The sequence below is a fragment of the Manis pentadactyla genome, chromosome 10, assembly GCF_030020395.1.
Source record: "Manis pentadactyla isolate mManPen7 chromosome 10, mManPen7.hap1, whole genome shotgun sequence".
In the NCBI taxonomy this organism is placed as follows: domain Eukaryota; kingdom Metazoa; phylum Chordata; class Mammalia; order Pholidota; family Manidae; genus Manis; species Manis pentadactyla.
This window is the reverse complement of record NC_080028.1, coordinates 25,288,337-25,306,930: the sequence shown is the minus strand read 5'-3', so window position 1 is coordinate 25,306,930 and position 18,594 is coordinate 25,288,337. Positions and strand designations below refer to the sequence as shown.

Here is an 18,594-nt window from a genome sequence, read left to right as displayed (position 1 = left end):
TGGGCTAGGATGTTAGGTTGGAGAATTTAAGTTGGGCACCTTTTCAGTTCTATGTGCTGAGAATGATCTACAGGTAGAATTGCAATGCCACAGGTGTCACTTGGCTAGAACGCCATGTGTATGTGGCCCTGCACCTAGATGTGGATTAGAATTTCAATTCCTGGCAAGTTCCAAAACCCCTCCATGACATGTCTCCTTACCACTAAATGGGGATAACAGTCACTAGTTAATACGTTGGTTATGGGTATTAAATGAGCCTTTTTCCATGTAGCGAATTTAGAACAGGACCTGGCACGCAGTGACTCAATAAATGTTAGCCGTGATCATTAAGGCTGGATGGTGAGTAGAACTTTCTAAGTGCTAGGTTTGAGAGCCTGGGACTCGGTTGCCAAGGGAGACTAGAGAACCTTTTCAAAAATGGGAGCTCTGGCCGCAGGGATTGTGCAGAACCAGAGTCTTGGCGCCTGCCTTTCCCCCCACCTCACTCTTCTGACCCGGGGAACCCACCCTCAGTCGCAGGGGGGCCTTGGACCCCGGAGTCTCTAGCTGGTCCACGTCTCCAGCGCGCCTCCCCAGGGCCTGCCTCCCGCTGCTCCACACCTGTCAACCGCCCTCGCAGCCTCCCTGTGGCCGGAGCCCCGGGACTCAGCTGCCACCCCTTGGCGCCCGGATCCACGCGCCCGGTGCCCTGCGTATCTCTCGCTGCACTCGTAAACAAAACCCGAGCGTTGGAACAGCCCCGCGGCGGCCGGGCGCCAGAGCTGCTCGGTGCACTGCTAGCGCGCACCAGGAGCCCCGGGAGAGCCAAGGGGCTATGGTGGCGGCCGTGGCAGCAGCGGTAGGCGGCTCAGCTTTGTTATGAATAGACGAAAGAGGCCACCTACACAGTAACCCAAATTACGAGACCTCCCTCTTCCCTGTCTCACCGAATCAAGAGGGGAGGGGAGATGGGCGTGGATGGAGGAAGGGCGGGCGGAGGGCGGAGGAGGAAGGGGTGAGGAGGATGAGGAAGGGGGCCAGTTGCATCCCACTTTCACAATGGGAAAGTGAAACGCACAAGCGCACCCAACCTCTCCAGCCCTCCCCGCCTGCCTCGCTCCCCACCGCCCGTCCCCTCCCTTCCCCCCGCGCCTCCCCGCGAGCGCCCGCGCTGCACAGAGGAACTCTCCGGAGAAGGAGGGCGAGGAGGAAGCGGCGCCGGAGCGTGCAGGGCTTGCCGCCGCCGCCGCCGCCGCTGCCCAGGCTGCCGGAGCGACCCCGCCGAGCGCCGCCCTCCCCGCTCTCCTTCCCGGGTGAGCCGCGGGGATGGGGCGGCCGCGGGAGCCCGAGCGCGCTCAGGAGCCGCCGCCGCCCGCGTCGCCGTCACCGCGCGCCTGAGCCGCCTGAGCCGCCGCGCGCCCTGCCCGGGGGCGGCCCCCCCAGCCCCATGGAGGTCTCCCGGAGGAAGGCACCGCCGCGCCCCCCGCGCCCCGCCGCGCCGCTGCCCCTGCTCGCCTATCTGCTGGCTCTGGCGGCGCCCGGCCGGGGCGCAGACGAGCCCGTGTGGCGGTCCGAGCAAGCTATCGGAGCCATCGCGGTGAGCCGGGCGCACGGCGTGTTCGTGGCGAGCGGCAGCTGCCTGGACCAGCTGGACTACAGCCTGGAGCACAGGCTCTCGCGCCTGTACCGGGACCAGCCCGGCAACTGCAAGGAGCCTGTCTCGCTGGCGCCCCCCGCTCGACCCCGGCCGGGGAGCAGCTTCAGCAAGCTGCTGCTGCCCTACCGCGAGGGGGCGGCCAGCCCAGGGGGGCTGCTGCTCACCGGCTGGACCTTCGACCGGGGCGCCTGCGAGGTGCGACACCTGGACAACCTGAGCCGCAGCTCCCTGCGCAACGGCACCGAGGTGGTGTCGTGTCACCCGCAGGGCTCGACGGCCGGCGTGGTGTATCGCGCGGGCCCCAAGAACCGCTGGTATCTGGCGGTGGCCGCCACTTACGTGCTGCCAGAGCCCGAGACGGCGAGCCGCTGCAACCCCGCGGCGTCTGACCGCGGCACGGTCATCGCGCTCAAGGACACGGAGGGACGCAGTCTGGCCACGGAGGAGCTGGGCCGCCTCAACCTGCGCTCGGGTGCGGGCAGCCTGCACTTCGTGGACGCCTTTCTCTGGCAAGCCAGCGTCTACTTCCCCTACTACCCTTACAACTACACGAGCGGCGCCGCCACCGGCTGGCCCAGCATGGCGCGCATCGCGCAGAGCGCCTTGGTGCAGTTCCAGGGCCAGGCGGCCCTCGACTGCGGCCACGGCCACCCCGACGGCCGCCGTCTGCTCCTCTCCTCCAGCCTGGTGGAGGCCCTGGACGTCTGGGCGGGCGTGTTCAGCGCGCCCACTGGGAAGGGCCAGGAGAGGCGCTCCCCCGCCACCACGGCACTTTGCCTCTTCAGGATGAGTGAGATCCAGGCGCGCGCCAAGAGAGGCTGCTGGGACTTCGAGATCACCGATAACAACTGTGTAAGTCCTGTCCTCGGGATGCTTCGGGAAGCGCTGTCAATGGGGAGGCGCCGCCAGGGCAGCGCGGCTGGGAGACCGGGTTGATACTTTCTAGGTCCTGGCTTCCCACAACCTGCTGGCCGCCCGATGGCCGCTCTCACGGGGTCTCTGAGACCTTGGGCTACTCTGAAGCATGGCCAGAGGTCCCCAAAGGGAATATAAAAAGGGAGGTGGAGAGGATAGGAGTTAAACTCAAAACTCCAGCAACTGCATCCCAGCCCCCTAAATGTGTATGTTTGTTTGGAGCTGAGCCCCCTCATAGCACCCACCCGCTTCTCTGATCGCCTTCCTAGGTGTGTGGTCTCAGCAGGCATGTGGGTTTGACTCTTCCTCAACGTGGCTAGCGAACAAGTGCCCTCGGCAGAGAAGCCATTGAACCTAGAGGGCTTGCTGCCACACCCCAGCCTTTGTGCCACCCCCCCCCGCCCCCGCACCCCAAGTAACACATGTGATGTGGTCTGAAGAGTTGGGAGCCTGCTCAACATGGGTCAGTGTTAGCCTGGGAAGAGGCTCACTCTTGGTGGAACAGAACCCTCAGCGGGACCCTGTGCCAGGGGGCGGGGCCGGGGCTCTGCTGAGGGTGTGCTGTGGCCTCCAGCCCCGGGAGAGGCTGGGGAGGCGGAGGGGGCTTTGTGGAGAAGAGCCTTACCCTGGAGGGGAGATCAAGAGGAAGTGTTGGGAGCTACAGGCAGTTTCCGTGCTTCGAATTGTGCGACTGGGTGGCGGGCTTAGAGGCACCACCCTTGTGTTGTTCCCAACCAGGCAAACAACACAGGTTTCCCCTGGGTTCCCAGGACAGCCACAGCTTGACTCTTGAGACTCGTGTCTTTTTGACTGGAAGATAAAGCAGTGGTTCAAGAGGGTCCAGTTGATGGGGATTACGGAGCCATTGTGCACTTCTTAGGGGCCGTTTTCCTTCCAAGGCCGCTGGCACATCAACTCCACATATGGCTCCTGAGAGGGCAGCCTGCTGAGAGCCTCCTTTATATAACTGGACAGAAATCAAGAGCAGAAATGAACAGCTACAGGTGTTGCCATTGTTTTGGTATAAAATGCATCAGAGAGGAAGGGGAGAAGTCTCCACTTGGAAAACGTGTTAGTACGTTTGTTGTGTAAGCACACAGGGGAGCACTGGCTCTAAGGTATATTAATGTGTGTATAGAAAGACACTCCCACCCCCACCCACCCCTTTCTCTGCAAAGCACATCTTACCAAATATTAGTCCTATTATCCAGGGAGTAAAAAAACTGAGGTCTTTTCCAAGGCCCCTTAGAATGGTCATTTGCTCCTTCCTCCTTGCTGGTCAGTGATGTGCTGGGACACACACAATACCTTCATTTACTTACTGGTATAATTTTTTTCAAGCATAAATAACACACAATTCTCCCTAAATGACTTCCCATGCTATACACAAAAAATTTAATATTTTAATATCTACCTCTATTAGGTCTTTTAATATAATTTAACAGTTCAATTTTGCAAAAAAACCATCACGTTCTTCTCTGTTGAAAGACTTCAAAGTACCCTCAAATATTACTTTGTGTCAAGCTTTAGGCATACTTGGTCTCTGGGGTTAATGACAAGACAGCTCGGAGGCCCACAGCAGGTAATAACAGTGGAAGTCCAAGCTTTGACATCTGACAGCTGTGTAGATGTGTGGAGCCAAAATATTTCTCTTGACTACCTCTCTCTACCCACTGGGTCCTGGAGGACTTAGTTCCCTTCCAATCCCAGCAGGTATCCTGAATGCACTCAGAATCCACGTTTTGGCTTGATCAGGCATTCCTACTTGCACTGGGGAGGGGAAGGGGAAATTGGAGAGCTGTTTATCCATCTTCATGAGAGCTTCTGGAAGAAAGCTGCCCCTTGCAAATCAAGCAAGAGATAAACACATGCTGCCAAAAATCTAGAATTGGAAAAATAAATAATTGAGCTGGTTCCCTCCACAGCATTTCTTGCTGCTGTTATTAAGAATTCCCAGTGTGCTCAGTTGTGTATTCTGAAAGACAAGGTCTCTACCCTCTGAGCTTGTCATCCAAATTAAATAATATACTCTGGTTCAAACAATAGTGTGTCATGGCTGCACAGGTGGGAGCTTGGAGTTTTGCTTTTTTTTTTCTTTCATTTAAGTAAATTCCTTGCTGCTAGTATGCATTAAAAAGCCTTTATGGAACTGAATTTCAAGAGGGGCTTGAATGAAAAAAGAAAAAAAGGTGGTGGTTTTGATGACAAAGCTGACAGCTTCCTAACCTGTTAAAGAGGCAGATAAGATACTTAATTCAACAAATATTTGTTTGATGCCTGCTAGTGTAAACAACACTGCTGGGTGCCACTGATTTTGCCACTGAAAGGACAATAGCAGGTTGCAACCCCATTTAATGGGGTCATAGGATCATTGTGCCCCCAGTTGCCACTCAGAACAATGAATGTCACTTGATTGCATTCGCTATGCATTTTATTTTCAGGTTTTGAATTTGTTTTTGAAAAGCTGTGCTGAATAACAGGTGCCTAAAACAGGAGATGGACTTGAAACACTCTAGAGGGAGCCACAATAGATTCCAACGGCTATTCTTTGAGAGTAGACACAATAAATTTAATAGTAATCCACAGGCAGTGAGGCCCAGGCGGCTAGATTTGCTTGCCTTCTCCCTCTCCTACTAGATGGCTCGCTCTTATTTTCCATTTTCAATCAAGAATGGGTAGCAAAGTGACAGGAGTGGCTGAGTTGTGTTTTCTCATTTCTTGGTTCTCTTATCTCATGTCGGCTGCATCTCCTCCCCTTTAGCTTCCCTTGCTGAGAATTAATTTACAAGTTGCTTGCGCAATGAGTGTGTAGTCAGTCATTTACCCAATGGGCAGTTACTTTTTCTGTCCTGCCACTAACTCCGAATCCTCTTTCATCAGTACAGAAGCTTCGCTTTGGCCTGCAAACATGCCAAGGCAGCCGATCTCTGTAGACATTCTAATAATCCCAGTGTTTGTACATCACTTCCCATATATTATTTCCTTTGAGCCCCTCATCAGGTCTGAGATTGATTCTATGAGGAGTCCCATTTACCTGATGAGGAAGCTCAAGATTAGTTAAGCACTTGCTCAAGAGAGCAAAGTAAGCATCCCAGCCCTCTAGCTTAAACCCAGGTCTTGCAATATGTACTTCTGTATTATTTCCACCACTCTGGTGCTTCACAAATGTTCCCTTGAAAGTCCCGTAATTAAAGAGGCAACAATGAGCCTCCCCTAGGCCGTAAAGTTGAAGCTGGAGGTCATCCCCTGAGGTGTGTTTTAAAACTTCATTTGATTTTTTTTTTCATTCTATTCCATAACATATCTGTGTGCTTGGGTTATTTAAAAAAAAAGAATGTTAAATTATGTACAAGTTAATTAATTTAACTTCCTCCCTCGAAGAACTCCTACTACCCCTGGCCCACCAATGCACTCATAGAAAAATGTTTGTACCGAAGTTTTGAAGTCTGGGTGTTTCAGATTAGCCTGGCTGCCCTAGTTGGGTGTTGGAGTTCTTGCGGTTTAAACACAGTGGCCACCCCCTCTGTGGACTCTGAGAGTGGTGTGTTTCCTTGTAGTGTTGGCCAACAGGACTGACTCTTCTAGTTCATTCCACCCCTTGTGGAGAGACACACCCACTTCTTCCACACTCACATAATTCCAACGCCTGACGTAATTTAACTGTCATGCAGACAACCACATAATGCCCACATGCTCTCTAACAGTAATCTAAGACAGTTCTAGCTGCTGTTTGCAGAAGTGATGTCCCAGGACCACTTGACAATGCAGCCTTGTTGACCTCAAAATCCATAGTCTTCCTGTGATGTTTATTCCTCCCTTAGTTTCTGTTATGATCCTGCCTAGCTATTTTGCAATCCATTGACCAAAGGGTGAATTTTTACCCCATGTACACATCTGAAATGCAAGGGTAGATTAAAAAACCCCCAACACCCCTTAGAAGGAGGGGAAAATCAATCATAGTTGCTCTCTCCTGGACAGTTGTTACAGCCAGGCTTTTTGCTAAGCACTGACATGCCTTATTTTCAGCTGATTTTCACAGTTACTCTATAGGGTAAGGACAGGATTATGATTTTATAGATGAGAAAATTGAGGCCCAGATTGCTCTGGGTTGCTACTACATCTAGTAAATGGCAGAGGATTTTGAACCTGGGTGATTTGGACCAAGGACCTGAATTTTTAACCACTTTCATGGACAACCCAGTGCCATGGATGTTGGGTTCCCATGTTGATCTATCCTGCAAGGAGCAAATGAGGCGCTTGCAAGTGCTCTGATAAGATCAGCTGTTTGCAGATGTAAGACTTTACCATGGAATAGAGAATCCTTGACTGTGAACTGAGTTTCTGGGTCTGCATATTTGACCACTTGAAGTTCAGACTCTGGGAGGGTTGTAGTTCCTCAGCTGTCAACTTCCAAAGAGTGTCAGCATTCTTTGTATTCAGGCTTGTAAATGACCTCAGACCTGTAGGGCCTCAAGGACTGCCCCCAGTTTTTGTTCTTGGACATAACATAGCTCTTAAACTAAATCCAGAGAGCTCAGCCTGCTAAGTCTGGGTTACAGGCACTCTTGTCTTTATTGGCAGCCACAATTAAAATGTAAGTCCCAGAAGGTCAGGAATCCTACAACATTTTGTTTTCTCTTGAACCCAGAGAACCTAGCATGGTACCTGGCATATAGTTGGGGCTTGAGAAATACTTGCTGCATTAATAAACGAAAGGAAATGTTTTCTGTATGTAGCAGGAACACTGTCCTGTGTCTGGCCACCTCAAACTCCCTTAACCACTGGCTTTTTCTTAATGTCTGTTGTGTCAGGGCTGCTCTTTTCCCTAGTCCTGGGCTGTCTGGCTTCCTCCATTCCTCTGGCTCTTCCCAGAAATCCCCAGTCCCTGGAATAGCCAGGCTTTTGGACTTGTCAATCTAGGAGTTAACTTTGACCTTGGAAACCTAGCATGGTTGGAACTTCTATGGTTTAATTGAATAATGTGCATGATTGTCTTTCAGAGACAAGAGGAGAGTGTTGTATGCCGTAGGGCAGTGGTTCTCAAAATGCCTCTGGAAAAGCAATGTCAACATCATCTGGGGAATTGCTAGAAATGCAAATTCCTGGGTCCCACATCAGACTTACTAAATGAGAAAGTTTGGTGGTGGGGCTGGCAATCTGGTCTAAGAAGCTCTCCATGTGATTCTAACATACACTCAAGTTTTGGAAGTACTGTTGTAAGGTAGCACAATTTTCCTTGCAGCCCAGGTGAGGCACTTGGGATAAGAACTTGTCCTGTTTTTTTCCATTGCAGTTTTACTTAGGGCCATAGAAATCAACCAACTCATTCCACTACCCTTGTTTTCTTTACACTTTTCTAATTGCCCAAAGGAAATACCTAGAAAACCTTCTAAAGCATTCCATTTTTGAGCTTGTTGTCTGAGTCTCAAGAACCAACAAGTCATAGTTTGATTAGCTCCTTCACTCTTGTACACAACAGTGTATTTGCATTTCATTCCGGGATTGGGGAGTGGGGTGGGGGTGGGGGGTTCTTAAAATCTTCCACTCTGTGGTACATCAGAACCAGTTCCACACACTGAAATTCCTTTTGAGAGTCTACTCTTTACAGCATCAACACATGCCAATTTCTGACTTAGGCACAGTTGGTTGCGTGAAAGAGCTACATAAGTTCAAATAAAGGGATAGAGGATTTAGCCAACAGAAAAATGGCACTTATGTGGAAACCTGGGAATAGGAGCAGTACTGTGTAGTGGGTTCTATGCACAGGCTGGAGCCAGGTCACCTGGGACCAAAGCTTCCATTTACCAGCTGTGTGACCTTGGACCAATTATTTAACCTCTCTGTGCCTCAGTTTCTTCCTCTATAAGTAGGCATCCTATTTGTGTCATAAAATTATTGTCTGGATGAATGAGTTAATATGTCTAGGATAAACGCGATTTGACCATAGTAAATGTTATATATGTATTTATTGTCTTCACCATCATGATTATTAATAGTAACAGGAAGGGGTTGCATGGTACAGAATTGGAAGGAGGTTCTGAACTCAAGACAGCTCAGAGGAGATCAGCAGCAGGAAGGGATGGATGCTCATTCTGAGGTTTCACTGTCAGCATGACCTAGCCTGGCTGCTGCCTTGACTTCAGTCCTGCTATCAAATAACCTCCTCTGCTTCCTCAAACATCTGCCCCTCAATACGTCCACCTGAATGTGCCTCAGCCTGCCTTGGCCCCCAGTCTACATCTCAGTAGCATTTAACCTTCTGTGTTGAGTTAAAAAAAAGACTGTGTATTTATTCAAGTTAGCAGAAAAGAGATCGAATTGGGTCCAACTTATCATTTCACACCAGATTAGAGCTCTATTTCTGGGTGGGGATTTGTTGTCTTTGTGGCCGTTACTGAACCCTGGTCCAGTCAGAAGAAAGGGGGTCAAACATGAGAAGGTGTGCAGGTGGACTGGTTCAGAGCGGAGTGGTGGGGGGCACGCAGTGTGGCTGCCAGGCCGACCATGATAGCATGGCACAGTCTCTGCCTCCCTTCAGGCCCCTTGGTGACCTCGACCTTCTGTGGAGATGCGGTGTCGCAGAGCTGGTAATGCCGAGGCCTGTTTGGAGAAATCCAGCAGTCTGCTAGGGGAGTTTGTGGGTCTGACCTGTTTGCAGAACCAGCGTCACGGTGGTATCAAGTTTTTTTTGTTTTTTTTAATTGTCTTTAAATGATGGTCAGTCATATTTGGACTTTCCAAATCTGATCCTTAAAATCTTAACCATAGTGTTTCTTGGTTTTAATTTTCTAAATGAAAATGCTCATTTTCATGCTGTCACAAAACTAAATAGAATTGTGGCCTTTGTTTCTTGATTTCTTATCATCGATTGTCACACTGGTTTGACTGTCTAATAATCACACATACTGTTCCCCTTGGAGGAGTTACGAGGGGGATTTAACCCCAGCAATCCTTGCCTGGCCATCCAGGCCAGTGCTCTTATGCAGAGGTCAGCAAACTTTCTGTAAAGGTCAGATCATCCGTATTTTAGGCTTTGCTTGCCATAGAAGGTCTTTGCTGCAACTGCTCAACTCTGCTGCTACAGGGTGAAAGCAACCTAGATAATACATAAGTGAACAAGTGGGGTGGTGTTCCAATAAAACTTTATAGTCATTGAAATCTGAATTTCATGTAATTTTCACCTGTCATGAAATATTCTATTTTTTTCAATTATTTAAAAATGTAAGCACTATTCCTTGCATATCCATAGGCCATTAAAAAAAAATAGTCAGTGGGCCAAATCTGGCCCACAGGTGATAGTTTGTCAACCCCCAAAGTAATGGAAAGGGTGAGGGAAAGAAAACCATTCCAACCCCTGATGCTGTAAGGTATTGGAACAGAGAATTAGGAAAAAGGGGAGAGCCCCAAGGAGGAGCCTCAGACAGCCTGGGAGGGCCTGGGGGGCTTCAGAGAGGTGGTGCTGGCGTTGTATCTTGAATCCAAGAGGAAAGGGCAAGGAAGGGAGTTTCAGAGAGAGGGAACAGCTTGTGCACAAGTGGGAAGTTGAATAAGCCTGTGAACCGCAGGGCGCTGCCCCTGGCTGGGGGTGTACAGAATGAGCCTGCAGGTCCAGATGGCCAGGGCCTTAATGAGAAAGGCAAAGGGGGCTGGATTTTGTCCTGATGGTCAGTCATTTTTAGACTTTCCAAATCTGGTCTTTAAAATAAATCTTAACCAGAAGCTCCATATGAGAAAAAGGCTAGCATATCACCACTGACCTCTGCTCTGCGTGAGGCCATGGCCAAGTGCTGGGACACAAGGCAAAGCGCAGGGGGTGGAGGCTCCCAGAACCCTGCAAATTGCCTGCGCCTGCTCATGCCTGTCCCTGAGGCAGCTCGGAGGAAACTCCAGGACTCTGAGCAGCAGGGCGTGACAACAGTGCTCCAACTGGTGGGGGCCAGCAGCAGGGCTGTGAGCAGACATGGTTTGTTTGTGTTCTAGAGAGAGACCTCAGAAGAATGAATGGATAAGATCAGAGACAAAACAGCTGATTAGAAGGATAGTCGTTAAACAAATAATCTGAGTTCCTATTATGTGCCAAGCACTGTGTAAAAATATTTCTATCAGTGATAAATAGGATAGTCAACAAACATGTACAAACACGGGATTTATTGTCATATGAAAATGATAGCACAGAGCAGCCACCGAGTGCCAGGTGTTCTAAGTGCTTCACCGATATCAGCTCATTTAATCTTCACTACACCTTAATGAGGTGAGGTAATACTGTTAACTCCCATTTTACAGATGGGGATACTGAGTCACAGGCTGAGATTGGGGCTGTAGGTGTTGGGGACAGTTCTCTTGAAGGAGGTTGAGTTGACACCAGGCAAATAAGAAAGGATAGTTGTAGATGTCCGTCCTCATGGAGAGCTGGGAAGCGAGCACCCCTAGCACACTGGCTTGAAGGTTAGTGGGGTTGAGTACAGGGAGGTGGTGAGGGGAGAGGGTTGGGGGAGGAGGCTGGAGAAGAAAGCAGCAGGCAGGTCCTATTGGCCTTGCAGGCCGTGGGAAGGAGTTATTTCATTAAAGCCTAGAAGAGTCTTTGCAGGAAAGTGAAATGATTGGATTTGAATTCCTAAATAATGGCTGCCCCGTGGAGAACAGATGAGGGATTGGCCCTGGTGAAAGCAGGGAAACCTGCAGGGGATCTTGAAGTCATCCAGGCAAGAATAATGTTGGTCTAGAGTGGTGGTGGTGACGAATGTGGGGACAAACAGATGGATTCTGTGCATTGCAACAATACAGCTGTGGGATGTTGAGGACCTGAACTGAGGTGGTGGCGCGGAGGATGGGAGGAGGGGTAAAATGAAAGAGCTGTTAAAGACAAAGGTTTGAGAGGTGTTGGTGACCAATTAGGGGGCAAGTTTAATTTTTGTTGATGTTTTGATGCCTTGGGACACCCAGGAAGAGCCGCTAAGCTGGCAGTTGGCAGTGAAGTTAGGACGGGGGCTTTGCTCCATAAACCTTTATGGAGAGGCCGCGTGTGCTGGGCTCTGTGTTGGGCTCACCCAGGGCTGTTCGGGCTGTATGTGCCTTAGGTGGAGTGGCCAGGTCTCTCACGTCCTTGTTTCTCAGGCATTCATAAGGCAGTGGAACACCTAGTGGGCCCTCAATAAATGTTAGTTAAACTGGAAAGAAGGTGCTGTCCGCCTGGTGGAGAAGATGGTGATTCTAGCGCAGTGAGATGAGAGCTTGTAAGAGGAGGCAACACAGGAGCTGTGGTTTCAGGAAGAATAAAAGCCAGGTTGCCCAGAGGCGAGGGCATTTCCCAGCGAGGGAATGAGGTGGATTCTTCATTGTTCCCCCATCGCCCCAAACCTGGTCTTGGAAAAGTCTGCTTGAGAAGCATATTCTAGAACACACCAGCTGTTCCCAATTATTGCTCATTGACATGCTCTTAAGGCTCCTTTTTCATCAGTGACTGATTTTAAAAATTGGTTTCCAAGTGCAGATCCTTGCTGCTCAGAGGCAGCAGGAGGGATGAGTAGCCCAGAGCAGCCGGTAGTTGTAGGTGTGCCCAAGCACCAGCCTCCTGTGGGCAGCCACATCTCTGTGCCCTCAGGGCTTCATCATCCATGGAACTCTTGTGCTGTGCACCTCTGTGAAGCCTACAGACCCCTCCTCAGAATAATGGTTTTATTTAAATACATGAAATAAAACAATTGCAGAATGAACCAATTATACTAATACACAGATATATCAAAATGTTTTTTCAATTTGAGATACAGTAATATGTCTTAACACATTAAACTGCAAGATCTAGCAGCAGTAACTACCATAACTTCAAAGTGGAAATGAGCATAAACAATATTTTGAGATATCTGCAGCAACTATAAAAGGATAGAAAGTTATCTCATTTATTTTGGTGACAAAGTCACAGGTTCAGTTAATGCTACTGTGGCCTGCATTCATAATTACAGGAAATGCTAAATTTCAGTTCAAGATTGCTAAAATATTTTTTGTCCTCATCCAATTTCCTGGATGACCTGAACTGTGGATGTCAGTGGAGCCCTCCCCAAACCATTCATTTCAGTTACGGAGTGTTTCTAAAACCAGTGATGAAATGTGAAGTGTTACATTTTGTTTTAAAACTCATTTGGTTGGCTTGTTTTGACAATGGGAGATTTTTCCCTTCTGTATTTTGTAGACCAAGTACTTGGCAAAGAGTAAGTGCTCCATAAACGGTGGGTGGATAGGTGGATGGGTGATGGGTGGATGGAAAAGCCTCAGAAAGGTTAAATGATCTGCTAAGACTCACAGCTCATAAGTCATAGAGCTTGAACCAACATTTTCTTTTTACTCTAAATTCCTTGTCCTTTTTACACTTTAATGCCACCATTAAGCTATTTTTATTTTAAAGAGTTAATCCAGTGCAAGGCATGTTCATAATTTATGTTATTCTAACCATGAAAGAACCATGAAAGAACACCGTAAGTACTTTGTTCTCTTCTTAGAGCCATATTGTAGGTAAACTGACTCTGTAGACTGTCTATGGACTGAAATACCAAAAGACCCAGGAACTGTCTCTTGCAGTGAGCTATGCATGTGAAATTTAGAGAAGGCCTATATGTGGTAGTAGAGGGTATGGGGTACTTTCAGAACCAAAGCCCAGTGTTTGCAGGGACAAGTTTGGTTCCATTGAAGACTTTGTAATGATTAGACCTACTTAGCAATGTACCAGGGTTGCCTGATGAGATAATGACTGAAAGAATTCAAACACTGATCCATGTATTTATTCATTCATAAAGTAAACATTTATTGGCAACTAACCTACAAACCAGATGCTGAGGTGTGTGATTCATTCAAAGTGCAGCATGACATAAACTATTGTAGAGCTTAGAGTCTATTGGACAAGTAATACAAATTTTAAAACAATAATTATAACTATTTTGAAGGGAACAAGTGGGGTGCTATGACTCAGAGTAACAAGTGGGGTAGGGAAGGGAAGATCTGTAGTCATGTGCCTGTGAGGAGATGGCATTGAACTTGAAGCCTTAAAAAGATCCAGCCCACAAGGGAGTGAAAAGGGGAGAGGCAGAAGTAGCATGTACCAAGGCCCTGAGGCAGAAATATGGTAGCATGTTAGAGTCTGAAAGCAAGCCACTGTGGGATCTGAAGCAGAGTGAGGGAGAGGAGTGGCAAGGAATGAGTCTGAAGAAGTAGGCAGGGATCAGCTCGAGCAGGACCTGGGAGGCATTTGGATTTAATTCTGAGTGTGATGGGAAGCTGGTGAATTTTAGGTAAGGAGGTAACATGATCCATTTTACTTTTTAAAGGCTCTCTCTGGTTACTGGATGGAGAAAAATTATAGATTGCAAAGGAGAGAGCAGGGAGCTCCTGCAGTAGATCAGGAATGAGACAATGGGGGCTTAGACTGGGTGGAGACCATGGAGGTGGAGAAGACAGATGAGACTGTTGGGAAATTCCACTGAGATTTTTCATGTATTGGCTGTAGGGCATGATGGAAAGAGAGGAGTTGAGAGCAATTGGTGGTGCTTTTTACCATGAGGTGAAGATTAGGGAGGAACCAAGTTGGAAGAAATGTCTGGATAAACATATTCCAGCAGCTCTGAAACCTGTGATAGAGTCCAGTGGTTCTCAGCGGATGGTGCCATCTACACAGACAGTATTTAGAAATGTGGGAGAACGTGCTTTTGCAGAAGTCAAAGCGATGGTGGGGCACTGCTGGCATTCTGTGGACAGAGGTGAGGGCTGCTGAAGGTCCTGCATCCCACGGCATGGCCTCCATAATAAAGAAATATCCTATCTGGAATGCCAGTAGCTTCCTCTTGGGAAAGCATTGGTGGACTGAGTCCTTTTTAACTCTAAGAATCGAGAAAAATGCATTTTTCACACTATCAGCCATTCCTAATTTTTTGTGGATTATTTAAGTCAGGTTTTTTCATCAGTAATTGACTGAAATGAGCCATAGGGAGCAAATGGAGACTTACACAGGGGACGAGGTATAAAGCAGGAAGAAGGAAGGATAAATCTTGGAGAGTGGGACTTTGGTAGTCAGGAGGGCTCTACAAGGCTGAAGGACACTGGGACCCTTGGAGGGAGGAGAGAAGTTGGAGAGCAAGTGGGAGGATGTGAGATACAAGCTTCGTATCTCTCTCTGCACACCTGTGGCTGTATAGCATGCTGCCTGGTGCTTACCTGGTGTGGAGGTTGCCCTGCTATGTCCCTAAACTTTCTTCCATTCCTCCTGCACACTTTGAGATTTCTTTCTGATTATCTAAGTCCCCAGAATAAAATTCTTCCTTCAAATGATCAGAGAGATACCATAAACTGAGAACTGGATTAATGCTGTATACTCCAGAAGGATAAAGAAAAGGGGCAGGAGCCTTAATAGCTAGTGAAATCACTACATAACTTGGCTGATAGTTCTTCCCATCTCTCTAGCTTGATAGAGATAGCCTTCTAATTATTTTCACACATGGGATTTCACTTGCACCTCACAACAGTGCTAAGAGTCAGGGCATGCATATTATTGTGCCCATGCTATAGATTCGGTCATTGAGGTTCGGGGACAAAATCAAGCAGCCTATAAAGAACACAGGGAATCAGAACTTGGGTGTAGGGCTTCTTCTGAGGTTTCCTAATTGCAAGGAGTCCTCTGGGTAAGCAATAGAAAAGGATGAAGAAACTGTTTCAAAGTAAATGTATGCTAAAGGGGAGTAAAATATAAAATTTATATTAAAGTTATAAGAAGCATTTATCAAAGTTATAAAAAGTTGATAGGTGCCCAGTTGGTATTTGTCTTGGCCCCATAAAATAAATAAATACTAAATAAATAAATAAATAGAGTTCTTTTAGCACCCTAGGCTAAAAGACTTGACTCTTACTGGGTCCCCAACACTTGAGGACTCACTTTCATGCCCATTTCTTCCAGCTTTTCCCCTGGCTGAACACCCTGCATGAGTCCTAATGAATCGGGTCATCTTTCACGTGGTAGGGGCAGGGCCACAGTGTTACTCAACTCCAGGGAGTGCATCCACACCCTGGAACACATGACTGGCACCCCCTGGGGTTGTGTGTGCACACCGTGGGTGTGTGTTAGTGAGCGCTAGTGTAAAGGAGCTGCAAGGGGGTCAAGCTGTTTTTCTTGAGATCTGCCCACTGAGGCATACCCACTCCACCCATATACACATGTGCCCACATATGCACATTAGCATTCATCCCTTCTCGGTAGCCTGGTAGCCTTGGTTCTCCTTGGGTATGTGGAGCCCAAGGCTGTCTCTTTTTCAGCTCAAATATTGTCTGAGACAAGGTGGATCTTCCTTCAAACTGAAAGAAGTTTCCCTCTTAGAGCTGGCTGAAGTGCAGGCGTGACGTTACGGTGAGACACAGCAGGCAGAAGAGGCAGAATGACAACTCTGAGGGAACCGAGAAAGCCCAAAGGGGAGACAAGCTTTAGAGCTGAATCAGGATTGGATTTTGTCATGAAAGGCAGAGCCGGCGAAAGCATCATTACAAGGCATTAACCTTGTTACACACAGACGAACAAGCAGAGGCTGGGATTCAGAAATAAATTACACTTAATAAACTAGACAGAATAGGCTGAGAGCAACATTAGCGATTATGCCCTAAGGGGAGAAAAGGGCAAGATAGAAAATAGGCCAAAAAAAGAGAAAGAATGGTCCCTGGACACAGGGGTCCCACTGCACCACTTCCCTCCTTTCTCTGCTTGGCTCCCTAGGTATTAACTTCACTTCTGTGAGGCAGGTTCTCTGGAGCCTTTCTTTTGTTTTCATTTGCTGAAATGAGCATAAGAAAGCCATTCAGAGGGCTCCTTTTTCCATTCACAGGGACCTGTCCGTTTCTGAGTGTTTCCAGCACAAAAGAATCCATTTCCATTCAGCCAGAGCAGCCCTTAGACTTTATGGGAGGTCCAAGCCCGCTCTTTCCTATTTTCTTCCAGGCTCACTGTTGTAATTGGCTACACAATCCTGACTGCAGCCAGGGTCCTCCAGGGTGAGAGAAACAAGCACTTCTCCAGTTCCTGGTCCCTCATAACTGAGGAAAAGCTAGAGTCTAGCACCTCGTCCAGAGCCAGGAGTCTCATTTCTTATAGGAACTTTTTTGTTGTTGCAAGTAACAGCAAACCCAACCGACAGCAGCTTACACGTGACATCTGTTATTAACATAGTAGAAAGCTTAATGGTCGTGGGAGCTGTGTCCTCAAGAACCTGGGTTCTCATCGTTCCCTCACCAGTCTTTGCGTGTTGCTTTTCATCCTCCGTCCTGCATCTCATGGGAGCAAAATGGCTTCCACCACCCTGTGCATGAAGGCCTCACACATGATTTCAAAGCGGGAAGTGAGCGAAGAGGGCAGATGGCTCTTCCTCAAGAGCCTCCTCTTATCAAGGAGGAAACTCGTGGCCAGAAGTCCCTCCAGTGGATCGCTTACCTCCCTGGCCACAGTGGGACTTCACTGCCACCCCTGGCTCTGAGGAGTAGGAAGCAAGTAAGTATATGGCTGCGGGTAATGGAATTACCATATGGCTTGGACCCATCAGGAGTTCCCCAGCCTTGGGATTATTGCTATCTGGACAAAACTAGAGTTCTTGTGGCAAAGAAGAAAGTGGGAAAAATTGCCACGGTGTGTGTGGCAGCAACTGTTGGTATCTAAAGGTAATGATAGCAGACGAGGACTGCACGTTCCTGTGAGCCAGACACTGTTCTGAGCTTGACTGAGGCTTGTGTACTAACTTGTTCAGTCTTCATAGCAAGCCTAATGCATAAATGTCATTATCACTTCCAGTGTCTAGAGAAGGGAAGTTGAGTCACAGAGAGATAAAATAATGTGCATAAAACTACTTAGCTAGAAAGTAACAAAATCAGAATTCAAAGGAGGTCTGGCTCACTACCTTATACTGTCCCTATCACAAAAGATGACACAGTACTCCAAGTAGTACAAGTAGGTTACTACTAAATACCAGCTAACATGAGCAACAGGTCATTATTACTACTATCCTTATTATCTCTTCTTCATAACTGCCCAACCAATCAGGCATCATTAATCTTATTCACAGCTGAGAAAGCCAACCCCCAACAGGGTTAAATAAATTGCCCAAGTCACCCAGTGGGTGAGAACCAAACTTGAATGCAAACTTAACCTTCCTGACCCCTCGTCCCAGGTGGTGTGTTCTATTCTGACAGCTCTCAGGTTTGGGAATACCTACCACTTAACCTGTGCTATGGATCAAGGACTTACTTTGGAAATACTACAGTTAGTGAGGAACAGTCAGAATCAGGGAAGGGCTCTAGAAAGGACGTGGTGGTAATTTGGAAGCAATTTTCTCCTTGCTCTCTTTCAGCTTTTGAACCACTTCTGGGTTTTTGGGAGTCAATCTTTCACAAACAGACTATCTCATCTCACCTTAGCATCTCATCCCATCAAAGGCTACAGTGATGTCATGGTTCTTGGCTAATCGGGATAGCTACAGTTATTAAGCACCTACTGTATATCAGACATGGGAGTACATTGTCCCACGTAGTCTATGTGGACGGATAATCAACAATCCACAGTGATTACTCTTTCTGTGCTGTGTGATGAGGGAGAATGGAGTCCTCCAGACAAAGATAGTGGTCTTAGAACATTCCAGATGCCCAGACAGAGATAATGCCCAATTGTTTGAGCTAGCCTCTCTGCCATGCTCAAATATTTAATGCAAATGCTAAGTGTGGTCAGCTGATCTTAAGTTGAACAATTTTGGTTTTAATGTAAAGCAAAATGTGTGTTTTAGTTTTTTTTCATCTAAAGGTCACCCATTTTTCTTTTTCTGCTCATAGTCACCAGGCATCCTTATCTAAACAGTGATCTGTTGTTCTGACTGTTAGACCCACAGAGATTTTCTTAACTTTAGTTTTAACAGGACAGTTCCTCATCTTCCCTGAGTACATGATGAAAAGTATCTTTTAACAGGAAAAAAAAGAATCTCTAGAGGGCTTTCTGAAAACCTTCCTAAACTGAGTTCACTCTGAAATATGTTATGCAA

The 18,594-nt window shown here is 47.8% G+C and overlaps 1 protein-coding gene across 1 annotated transcript in view; it reads left to right on the top strand.

Annotated features, from left to right (window-relative positions):
- The first annotated feature begins 1,014 nt into the window (after positions 1-1,014).
- The window catches only part of PLXNC1 (plexin C1), a 132,218-nt gene continuing 114,638 nt past the window's right edge, over positions 1,015-18,594 (top strand). Inside the window, exon 1 of the mRNA XM_036891047.2 lies at positions 1,015-2,488. Within this exon, the coding sequence (XP_036746942.2) occupies positions 1,427-2,488 (1,062 nt within the window). The 5' untranslated portion in view covers positions 1,015-1,426. The remainder of the gene's footprint in view (positions 2,489-18,594) is intronic.